This window comes from Strix aluco, chromosome 1 (genome assembly GCF_031877795.1).
Source record: "Strix aluco isolate bStrAlu1 chromosome 1, bStrAlu1.hap1, whole genome shotgun sequence".
Lineage (NCBI taxonomy): Eukaryota > Metazoa > Chordata > Aves > Strigiformes > Strigidae > Strix > Strix aluco.
Window position 1 is genome coordinate 62,047,105 of NC_133931.1, and position 12,667 is coordinate 62,059,771.

Sequence of the window (12,667 nt, forward strand, 5' to 3'; positions counted from 1 at the left end):
TTTTGCCCTATTAAATTGCTAGCTGTTTATATTTTTTTGGTAGTTAGAAATATTTTAGTAATAAAAACCATATTTCCTTGCCAATCTCCTGGTATTTTCTTCTAATGAAGTATTATGTGGCTCATTAGAACTGGTTAAATCATTAAGGTGAGTTGTCCTATATTTATATCTTTTTTTTAAGTTTTAATTTCATCTGTTTTCTAAATTTTATCTTAAAAACCAGCAAAATTCCATTCTTTTTTGAATCATGCTCCTTTATGCATTTTTTCCTTACTCTGCAATCAAGAATTGCAGTTTATAATAAAAAAGAAAGTTTATGACAATCATAGGGAACACTTCAGTAATTAAGAATTGATGATTAACTACTAGTTGAAGGAAAAAAATAACTCTGTAAATTTATAATGCCTTCTGCCAGCAGATTCTATAGTTTTAAACTACTAGTATTAAAGTATTAAAACAAGAATGGACACTTAATCCTTTTTTGAAATTATGTTATATAATAAATTTAATATCTCCCATAAATCCACAGCAGATCTAGCTATGTTAGTCTGCACCTACGGTTAGTTAAAGGGGAGATCACAGTTTTTCTAAATTATTGTAAATTTTATATTTAGATAAAAGAAGGTAGAGCCTAAATTTAAGGCTTTATGTATGGATTATGGTTTCCTTATTACTTTTACTTCTGATCTTGAAAACACACATACAAGGTTTAAAGTTTATGTACACAAAAGCACCAAAACCTGTTAAAGTCAGCATGTGCATTTACTAAATTGGTTGTATGCAATAATGCACACTAATTTAGGACCTGGTCTGTTAATATTCCCACCTGCAGACTGGGTCCTAATTTACCATTTGCCATTGCGTATCATCTATTCTGTAGGTTTTATGGGATAGGATGATTACTGGAGATGCCTGATTGTTTCAAAATTCTCTCTCACAGCCTTTTCCATGTTAGTCAATTACTTGCTTCAGTGGTTGTCTTGAAGAAAGATCATATTTAAATCTTTTGGGTTGTTTTTGGTTTGTTTTTTAATAGCTTACCTTACATACTATGGGCTCCTCTTGCAACTACCTCTCAATGACCACCGTGGGGGGAAGGGAAGTAAATAAATATATGTACTTCACTCTAAAAAGCAAGCTGTTTCTTTCCTAATTCTGTAATACTTTTTTGGGTATATCCCTTTCACGTATTATAAAGCCCCAGACAGCACAGGTTATCTTTTGAGCTCTTTTATGAACAAAATGCAATGTCCACCTACAGCTCTGAACAGTTAAAGAGCAAGTTAAAAGATGGTATCTCTTACAATACTCAAACTATGTCATGGTGTCTGATGGACTTTTATTGGCCTGGCTGCAGTTAATTCTTCACTGTATACTTTTTCTGCTGTCACCATAAGAGTCACCACTTTTTGGTGGCAAAGCAAAGATTGGTGAGCAACAATGTATACCTATACAAAAATAGAGCACTGTGACTTACAACACAAGATGTCTTTGACATACTTTCGTGCAACAGCATTTTTTCTGCCAGAGCCAAGGATTTCAGTTTTAGGCATATACATAAGCATTAAATACAAAAACCTAACACGATATTTAGCAAATTATGGGATTTCAGTTAAGTGCTCCTGTTTTGCTTTCAGACTCTCTAAAATCATGTCCTCACAGGAAATCTCTATGCATTAAATTATACGATTCTTATAAAAAAATAATTACAAGACACTGACTCCAGAACATCATAAATCATAAGCTACATTATATGAAATGTGTCTTTCAGACAAACACTACACTTCTAATCATAGATCACTATTATTGTTACAGTGACAAACTGCACATAGTAAGGAGGACAATGAGTATATAGATATAAGAACCAATTTTTGAGGGAAAATAAATTAGACACAAATTTCACATATAACTTTGCTTATTACTAAGTAATGGAAGATATTTTAACAGTCTGTAAATAAAAAGTAAAGGATGTAAATATAAAGGAGGTAAAAGAATCATCTAGGACAGTATATAAAAGTATAAATTAAGCAAGACAGAACATTCATAATAAGTATCTAGATAAAAAACATCTTGTCTCCAATATATGTCAGTCAACAAGTTCCTAAAAGAATTAGTGAAAATATGCTACCTGACCAATTCAAAACTAGCTTGGAAAATACATTAACATATGCTCCTTAAATACAACCACACTTATCTTACACTATCAGGGAATGAACTAGAAGGTTTAATGATTCATTTTGGTTCACAATTTTTACAAAGGCAGCTGTTAAGAGCAACAATGCTGCCATTTACAAAGAGGATTAGTATGTCTTGAACCTTAAAAATCTCATTACAAGTTTGGAAAAGCAGAAAAAAAAGCATTATCAGTATTTGGTGAAACATATTCTATGTATGTATCATCTTCTCTACATAAGATTTCATACTATGCTGTTGCAGTATAATTGCCTTGCAAGGTACTTCCTAGAAGTTGCTTCTTTGCAACTGTTCCAGCTGAACATGAACTTCAAAAATGAGTGCAATAGATGCCTCAAATTAAATATGTCCTGGTTCATAACTGGAAATGATTTTTCATTAGGTAACTACAGTATTTTTTTAACAAAATACAAAAATGCAAAAATACACCCAGCAATCACATTGTCAAATTTTAAATACCTGAATAATTAATGCAGTAAGATGAGTTACTGATGCCTGGCATCCTTCAGCATGATCCAGAAGAAAGCTAATAGTTGGATTCTGACATATACTCTGTTTATCTTGGAGCTGTCTTCTTCCTTCCTCATTCAAAAGGACAGAGAGGAACTGTAAACTAGCCATACATAAAGCAGGAAATGTGGTTGACAGGTGAATACAATCACAAATGCTATCTGAAAGATTAAACAGAAACATAAAATTTTTTATATTTCATTCTGAATAAAGCTTAAGTGCTTCGGAACTCAGAAAGACTTATCAAGGTGTGTGAGCCAAGAAGCAGTTATATCTGTGCACTGCACAAGGAATACTACAAATTCTATGCATTTGATAAGTCTTTAAAAATCTAAGAAAGAAAAGTTTGAGTTATATAGGTCTGAATGAAATAATTGGTCTGTATTAATTTGACTATAAAACAGAAAAGCAACTTCCATTTGCTAAATTGCTCATTTGTTTCACAATTTTCTGAACTCTCCTCACTTTACTCAACAGCTTATATTATCATACCAACAGTACCCATCAGCTGCTTTATGGGCAATTGGATTTGGATCCACCAGATGACTTAACATGCACCTGGCTGAAATCACAAGCTTGAATGGACTACACTCTTAATTCAGTATTGAAACATGTCAGAGAATCTTGGTGACCTAGAGCCCTGACTAGGCAAGTAACTAATGAAGGAATAATTAAAAAACAAACAAACAAAACCCTGTATAATAATCTTGAATTCATACAAACAAAATTCAAACAAACAAAATTCAAACAAAACTTGTGAATTTATCTGACAGTTCAAAAGTTAGTCCAATAATACAAGAAAGAGTTATAAAAATTCAGTTAAGAGAAAAAGTCAGTCAAGCTCTGGACACATTTGGTTTTCATTCTGGATATGCCATTGCTAATTACTTAACAGAATCTAAACAAGAATGCCCCTCTTTTCTGCTTGTTTATTTTATTAGTTGCTAGGTTAAAACCCATCCAGAAATAGTTATTACCAATTATTGCTGTACAATGATTTGCAAGGGCTTCTGTCACAGATGGAAAAGATATTTGGCCACTCTTCCACAATAAAGTAGCTAGAAGGTTGAAAAAGTCTACCCATGTTTCATGAAGTACAGATATTATCTCGGTATCTGCAAAGATAATATAGGAAAAAGTCAAACCATTTACACACGTGCACAAACCTGAATAGCTAAGCCTGACATCAACTGTCAATTTAAATGAAGGTGGTATGTAAATGAAGACCTGCCTCTGTCTGACTATACTGGAAACAAAGGACTTCATTACCTAACCCATCTTTGGAACGAATGGCGAGAATCGTGAAGCTATTTCCCAAGAGAGGTTTCAACAGTTCATCCTGGATTACAAGCTGAGAGTCCACCAATAAACATGATTTCAGAAGCTGGGACATAGATGACAGGTATTGAAGTAGCAATAACACCTGTTAAATATTTTTTTAAAGTTATGAAATAAAGCCATATATTTGTACCTTCCATATTTTTTCTTATTTAAGTACTCATATTATATCAACTGATCATAACATTTTGAATTAATATACACCACTTAAAAGAAATAATGGGATATAAATTAAAAATTGTTCTCCTAATTTTTACTGTAGAAGATGAAACAGAATTCCTAGTCCAGAACCACATGTGTGAAATCAATTTTCTAGTGACAAAGAATAAACTTCCTTGTGAGAACGTCATGACTCTTATTGTCTGTACAGCATCATATTCTCTGGAAGCGCACAAAGAAAAACATAAAACTGGTCGTTAATACTGAACATCATAATATTCATATGTGTATTTCCTGAAAACAGAAAATCAATTTGAAACTTTAGGAAAAAAACTATTCCTGACCTATTTATTTACTTATTCTCACAAGATTTCTGCAGAAACATTTCTTAATAATCTGGGAATCTTTCTTCAAAATAAATCTGAATGCAGAGCAGCAGAAGTTTTAAAATGGTGGTGTGCCATGAATATAGTTTGTTCTATATGTCATATATATACAGAGCTAAACTTCAGACAAAAAGTAGTTCTATTGGCAGTAATCCTATAGGCTTTGCATACATCAAAATTAGTTGAGAACTATATAAGTGTCTGCAGGATTGGAGACAAAACAAAGCAGACAGGTTTGTTGCGGAAAATAAACATGAAATGTGTCAGTAACTGCATCTGGCTCATACTTCAATACCATACAAAAAAATTCTATTACATGACTTCTGTGACTGTAAAACTCAATTTGTACTTTTAAAACACAGCTGGTTTTCAGTTTGATGGTTCTAGGTATAGGTCCAACATAGAAATTAATTGTTCTGTGTTGAATATAACACGGTTTATTTTCTCTTAAACCTTGTCAAAAGCACAGAAATTCACATGAATGTAGACTATAGCAGTATGTCTGGACTATGTTAATGAATATAGATTATACAACCATAATTAATTCATAATTTAAAAAAATTAGAAAGTAATAAATGCTTCTCTAACCTGAGCTTTTACGTGTTCTATATGACATGGATGACCAAATGGAGCTTTCAGTTCCAAGATACATTTCTCAACCAGATTAGCACTTACAAGACTAAAATAAAATAAATTGGTTAGAAATAAATAATTAAACATTCTACTAATTCAACATTCCATAGAAGAGAACATTTTAAATAAACAGAATAAAAATAAATTATGAAGCGCTTCCTTTACATAGTGGGGTTTAGCAGTAGGTCTAGTGCAATGGCAACTATAAGTAGCAAGAAGTTTTTTCAAAATAGTTAGACATGAATTCCAATGGCTGTTAGTGCACTGGTAAAAATTGTTTGTTTATATTAGATTGCTTATTTTCTTTCCTGTAGAAGAATAAACAGCTCTGTAATAATATAAGCTGTATTCAAACAAGGGTGGTTTTTTCATTAATTGCAGTATGAAGAGAACTACAAAAGCTCTTGAAAACCTTACAAAAAACTGAACTAATTTTCATGCTTCACTTCAGGACTTCCAAACACTTTCTACAGATGAAAGAATTTGTTACAATGCAAGTGGAAACATGGAATACAATCTAGAAACTATTTTGAAGTGGTTCCTTCTTTAAAAAAGAAACAAATCACTAGGGTCTATTATTCAATACTTTCACAAAACTGGCAAGCATTATTTACTCTCTTTTACTGTGACAGTCCTTGGCTCATCTTCAAAATATTGCATACAATTCAAAGAAGAAAATCAAAAAATGAACTGAAATGATCTGCTATTCTGAATACCTGACTATATCATGTAGTGCTCTAAGAAAAAAAAAAAAAAACCTTAAAAAAATTACCACTCCAAAAAGATGACTAAATGGCCATCTATCAAAAACCTAAAACATTACCAGAGCAACACAGCAGTCCTGTAGAAGACAGGCACCACAAATAGAATCACCAGTGACTACCTTTTCTGTAAAAAAAAGAAATAATCCAAATTCTTTTCTTTTGTTGATTGAATTTTTTAAAAAAGACATTTTTCAACACTTCAGAAGCAAGAAGTATTTAACAGTTGTATGTATTTAATGGTGTATGTATTTAACAGTTTTGGTAAGAAACACTGGTAGATCTCATTTCAAACTTTTCACCTTGTTTGCCACACCTTGTTCAGCAGTTATTGATCTCATACCTGCTGAGAGCTGTTAGCAAATGTGCTTGTTGAAGAGCAATTCCAGTATCTTTTGGTGTGACAACCAGCAGGTTGCGCAGAAGGCTGCAAACAGCTGACAAAAGGGCAGGTGTGACTACAGCACGCTGTTTAGACAGAGCAGCAGACATGGGAGAATCATGTTGACTTGGAGATTCTGTTGTGGTTGTATCACTTTGACCTAGAATGTGTTTAATAAAAAACAACAACAACAAAAAACAACCCACAAAAGATTAACGCAGTTACATAAAACAAATTGCCTTTTTTTTTTTTTTTTTTCCCAATAAAATATCTAAGTTACCTCTGCATTTAAAACAGTATATTCTGGAACAAGAGAAAAACAAAAAAAAAACCCAGGAAATCAGATACAGGAAAAGCATAATTTAAAATAGCTCTGATATAAAATGTTCTTTCTCAAGGCACTAATAATTGTTAAAGATAAACAGTAAATCTGGAAAAATATACATTTTCACTTCTTTCCTTAACAGAAGAATATTTTATATTTGTACACAGTGCTCTCTACATACATCATTTAATACATTTTTTACATTATATACATTTTTATCTTTCTACATATAAAGTGAATTATATATACATCTCTGTGTGCGTATGTGTGTACATGAATGTAGATGACAGCTTTACCAAAATTGATTGTTTTGAAAGGGTGACTGGATGCCCAGAGTAGAACCTAAGTCTTGAGTTACATTTCAAGCCATATCAACCATTTTTACTTACTTCTGCCAAATGTATTTCACTTCATTTTAAAGGAAGTGTTTCATGTTTGTCTTCTAAAACAACCACTTGAAGCATCAATGATGATTGTTCCAGCAATAGGCAAGCTTTATATGCATGTACAAATACTGGAATATGGGCAGGCTAATACAACATATTCGTCATTATGTACACAAACTCAGACTTTGACTTACCTTGTGCCTTAAGCCGATCAACTACAGTTTCAGGAATAAAACTGGTTGAATTTGTTGGGACTGTTGCCCGAAGCTCAGTAACACTCCCCAGTGATGGTGATGCAGACAGAACCTAGAAAGCCATAAAAAGGAAATCAGTTGATTCCAGCTTTTATAAAGCAGAGTTCTATTTAGATTTTGCTGGGGGAGGGGGGAGGGGGGGGGGGGGCAGGGGGAAACAACCCACTAAAGCCAGCAAATGTGATTAAATTTTGTTCACAATATGTGTGTGTGTATATATATATATTTTATAAACATTCAATAATTGAAACTATTGAAAGATGTGCAATATGAACAGCCTGAAACATTTCAGTTAAAAACTGATCAATGCCCATGTTACTGGAAATTCCTCTTCTTCATCCCTCTTTTTCATCCATATAATTGACTCAATCTATGTTTGGACAAAGATAAAGGCATTACTGAAGCATTTAAACTCAGATTTTTCATGGCCTTTTTGCTCTGCTGAGAACATCAGTGCTTGTCCATTTGTACCAGGACACGCTCAGATAAAAATATCACAAGCGTATTAGTCATCAACTAAAGTTGATGTTCCAGAGTCTTTCCAACTCTGGATACTTCTCTCAACCTTAGTCCTGTGATCCTTGTATGTATTAATTTCATAGTGAAGATGAGATATTTACATGACAGTAGATAATTTTACTGTCATACTGCCATGCTCCTCCTACCCATTCTACATTATCTATCATATTATTAATTTTGCACACTATGAAAAGTTCTTAATGCTCTTGCTACTGTGTTTAAAACCACAAGCGTGAGATCAGAAGATCTAGAGTCTCCAGCTTAATAATATGCTTTTGTGACATGACAAGACCTGTGACCCATTTCAGAGTATGGGATAAGTATCTCCCACGTCAGGTCACTTTTTCACTCCTGTTTTTTGTTTTCTAGATGGACAATTCACATCAGATACACTGTATAGTGACACTCTTGAAGAAAATGTAATGAATACAGAATACTGGGGAATCCAGTGAAACCCCAACACAGTCTCAGCTTGAAGGAGGACGTTATTAGACTTTTCTTCATAGTGAACTTTCTAAGGAAGAGTGAAATATTTCAAAGGTTTCTTTTTTAAATTTTTATTAGAATATCAGTTAGAATATTTTGTTACCTAAGGAAAAGTCAAAAGTGATTTAATTGACAAAAAGGGTGAAGGTAAGGAAATCACAGATTACTCCCTTCCTAGCTGTTGTATCCTTGTCATTAGGTCACTGCTTTCCAGGTTTGGCTTCGATCTACTCAGCAGCATTCTGAGCTACAGGAACTCTACTTAGTATTTTCTCATCTCCTAGAAAGTTTAACCCCACCTCCCGCCCCCATCATTTTGAAATATCGTTAGGCTTCTATCAGCATATCTTTACTTCAGACCTCTGTCCCTGTATGAGCTAAAGGTTGCCACCTCCATGATGTAACTCCCTTCTTTTCCCTATTTTCCTCTGTTCTCCCACTACTATCCATCCTACAGTCTTGAATCTTTCTCCTCAAGTATGCTCAGTTGTTCCTCAAAAAAAGCCAGAAGATTACTGTAACACAGAAAACAAGCTACTGTAAGATTTGGTGTGCGTGTCTAAAATCCAGGATTCACATAAACACTAGGACAAATCTGGCTAAATTATTTTCTCAAAACGCAGTACCAAATTGTAGCAACCAAATGAAATTCAAGTTCTGTTTAGATTATACAAATAAAACCCATATTTGCCGATTGGAATAAGCTATTTAGTCTCAAGCTTGCTGATTGAAATAATTATTAGAACCCATTATTTATATTAAATCAATCCATCTTGACACATGGTAAATTCTGCATTTATTCAGCACTATACTTCAATTCCAAGCACTCTAATAAGTGACAAAAACCATAAGTCTTTCTTAAAAAGTATAAACCCCAAATGCACCTTCTAACAGTCCATATGGTTCTGCAACAAGTAGAGCCCTAAAAGGAATTATTTCTATACTGAGAGTCATCTTAAAAGATTATTATGAATTATACAACCTTTCATGTTAGTAAACAGTATCACCTACATTGCACAACAATTCCTTCTCCATCTTCTACAACTGTCTAAACACTTTGAGTAAAGATATGAAAACAAGTTCTTAAGATATGTTAAATACATAAATAAATTAAAACTTTATCTGGTTAGAAAAATATCAGCTTCCTGCACTGATAGAACATTTATTGGTAATTGCTTTCACAGTGGGACATGGGTCAAAACCAGAAATTTTCTGCTATCTTAACAGAAAACATACAGTAAACAAAAATAAGTTGTTTCCACAGTATTCTGCCTTCCAGGAAAGAAAAGATATTACACTTTTATAAATGACCTTTGATAAGTATGATCTAGGAGTCGGGGACATTGTACCTACTAAAGGATATTTAGCATTGCCAACATATTCTTTCTAGGAGCAATGAAGCATTCTGTTGCTTAACAGTGAAACAAATGTCGGAAGGGGGTTTAATTGGGGAAAAGAAAGGGTTGTGGCAGAGGGTGGGAGATGACAACTGCAGATTAGAACTAATACAGAAGAATACAAAAATTGTCTGAGTGGAAACACAGGAGAAATGTGAGGGTTTTGCCGTTTATCTACTAGATATGAATAAAATGTCTTTTCTTAACCTCTAGTATAAAAATCCCTCTGGCATTGCTTTAATAGGCTTGCAGTGATTAATTCTATTCAGTTCTCTTTTCAAAGGTTTAAATCACTTAACTGTATAGCACTCTGGTAACCATGGTTCCAGAAAATAAAGCACACATTTTTATAAAATAGCAAGAAGATTTCACAGGAAAGAATGGCCATGACTTAAAGCTATCTGGGAGATGTCTGTAGATCTTTAACTTGCACCATTTTTAGCTCAAGTTTTTAAATAACTGCTCATTTTGCTAAGCTGTCCTGGGCACAGAACAGCGTAGAGTATTTCTACAGTGTGAAGCAAGTTGGTATCTCTATGCTGATTGGTGTTCTCAATCATACATACTAAACACAAAACAAACATGTTGGTTAAAATAAGAATAAGGATTTGTCCTCTGCAATGATAACCTGAGTTAATGTTTAAACTAAGAATTCTATTAAAAGACAAAGATTTTAATCCTCTCAGAATTGGACTTTTTGTAGTATCCACATTCCAGTTTACAGAAAAATAAAGATAAATTTGACAAAAATCTGTAATCCATTGAGATCTTAAAGACAGTAAATACAGTGCATATGAGTTAACAGAGTACAGACAATCCAGCTCTGCTGCTGTCTTTTAGGTGACCTTGAATCATTGATTTCATTCCCACATCTCTATTCTATATTTATAGACTAAAGTAAAACCAGAAAGATTTCTGTTATTGTATGTACTTGTTTTTTAATCTTCTCAATTTTATTTTCTGCAAATTTGGGGAAAAATTTGAGAATGAGGAAAAAAAGATGAAGCCAAAAAGTAATTTAGATTATATTTTCACTTAAGGTCATAGGAACCCTGTGTGAAATCATCATTTGATATCAGATAGCTCAAAGTATTTATTACATGAAATCTGAAAACAGAGAAAACTAATAATGTCTTTTTCTATTTGTCAGAACTGTTTCCAAAAATAAAAAAAAAAAAATCAGAGCTTTTCTCTTCACAGAAAAGAAATTCACATAATTCAGTAAAAAGACATCACCTTCTGCAAAGATCTTCAGGATGGGGCTTACTGAACAAAAAGCAGTTTCAGCTTCGTAGACTGACATTCATGAAATGAATGGATATGGACATATTTAGAAAAACTTTTATTTAAAAAAAAAAATTAAAGTGTCAGAGAAGAGCTTCTGACAGAAACAATTCTACTTAGTTTGATAGCTAGTAACTCTCAATTATTTGAGGCTGTTGTCATCAAATCTGTACCACACAAAAAAATCTTTCCCTCCAATAAGACCTGCAGACTCCCTTTCATCTGTGATGGGGAAAGCATGCCATCTAGTGGGCTTGGAATAACTACATATTCCTGGTACTATCAATATAGAAAACGTAGACAAACTTTCACAAACTTTTGGTAATGACTTCAAAAATGTATATCTTTTATTCATATGTCAAAACAGAAAGCTTTGGGCCAAACTATATGAACATAAAATTTGAAGTTATATAGGAATAATTTGCAAATACCTGATTTCAGGACAAGTTTGAGCTTTTAAAAGTATTTACAAACTTTACCAGATAAACACTTAATGGTCATTAACTGCTCCCACTTTGTATTTAGCCTCAGTTCCCTTCCTCTATCTTTCTTCTCCTAATTAATACTGGCATTGGAACATCAGACATCTGCATCTTGCCTTCCAACTTAGAAACTTAGCATCTGTCATGTCAGTACAGGTATTTTTTTGAAGGTAAGAAACTTAGTTAATAAAAACAAGAGTTTACAGCTGCTACAAAGGCCCATGAAAGACAAACGGAAATTAAATTAACTTATATGAATGACAATCCAAGTTTTTGTGTGAAATCTTCATACATATCAGGGGAAGAAGGAAAACAAAACAAAAAAACCCTTGAAATAAAGTTCCTACGTTAGCTGTAAGAGCATAATCTTAGCAAATATGAAGTCTACAACACCTGGAAGACTGATATTAGTATTTTAGTATTACTCTGTGCTTTCCACTTTAAATAATTAGTTGTCCATTTGTTAGATGGAATTGTAGAGTTATGCTTTTATGTTAAACTATGATCCTACTTTACACATATAAATAAAAATACATTAATTTTATCTGGTAGATTCCAAATTATTTCTTCCTTTTTTCTTTTTTTATTCTACTGAAGCTATTTCATGTAAAAAACTCTTCAACTCTTCGTGAATACTCAGGCACAATTTTAAGTAGAATAGACACTCAACCCTGATAGAATTGCTGAAATGTAACTTGTCCCTCAAGCGACACGAGAGAAACAAGATGAAATTTGTTCAACTTTTATTTCTGTAAGTGACACTCAATTTATTCAGTAAAAAGCAATTTAGAAACAACTGCTTTTAAACAACCTGAGATTCTTATCTAAATGTTTTTTTAAATAGTATCCATGGTAGCATCTACTTCCTGATTTACATGCACTTTCATTTATTTTAGTTTCAAATATTCAAATTTTAATATTTGTGTTTAAAATAACCCTAAAGGTTTTTGGGGGGTTTTGTTTTGTTTTAGATAAATGAAAAACAAATTCATTAAAAAAGAAATTTTAGCTTAACACTAGAGTATACTTTTTCCTTCATTATAAAAAACATTCCAGATAACAGTAACAGTACTAGACAGCAAAATATTTATAATAGAGAGTCAAAACAGTAAGGAAAAATTATAGTTGTTAAGTATTTTGAGATAAAATTTCAATACTGCTTTTTCTATAAT

At 32.7% G+C, this 12,667-nt stretch overlaps 1 protein-coding gene across 1 annotated transcript in view; it reads right to left on the reverse strand.

The window, feature by feature from the left end:
• The window catches only part of RTTN (rotatin), an 88,471-nt gene that overhangs the window by 18,377 nt on the left and 57,427 nt on the right, over positions 1–12,667 (reverse strand). Inside the window, exons 35-40 of the mRNA XM_074822842.1 lie at positions 7,268–7,379; positions 6,324–6,522; positions 5,175–5,265; positions 3,973–4,126; positions 3,681–3,818; positions 2,653–2,864 (exon numbers count right to left, since the gene is read on the reverse strand). Coding sequence (XP_074678943.1) covers positions 2,653–2,864; positions 3,681–3,818; positions 3,973–4,126; positions 5,175–5,265; positions 6,324–6,522; positions 7,268–7,379 — 906 coding nt within the window. The remainder of the gene's footprint in view (positions 1–2,652; positions 2,865–3,680; positions 3,819–3,972; positions 4,127–5,174; positions 5,266–6,323; positions 6,523–7,267; positions 7,380–12,667) is intronic.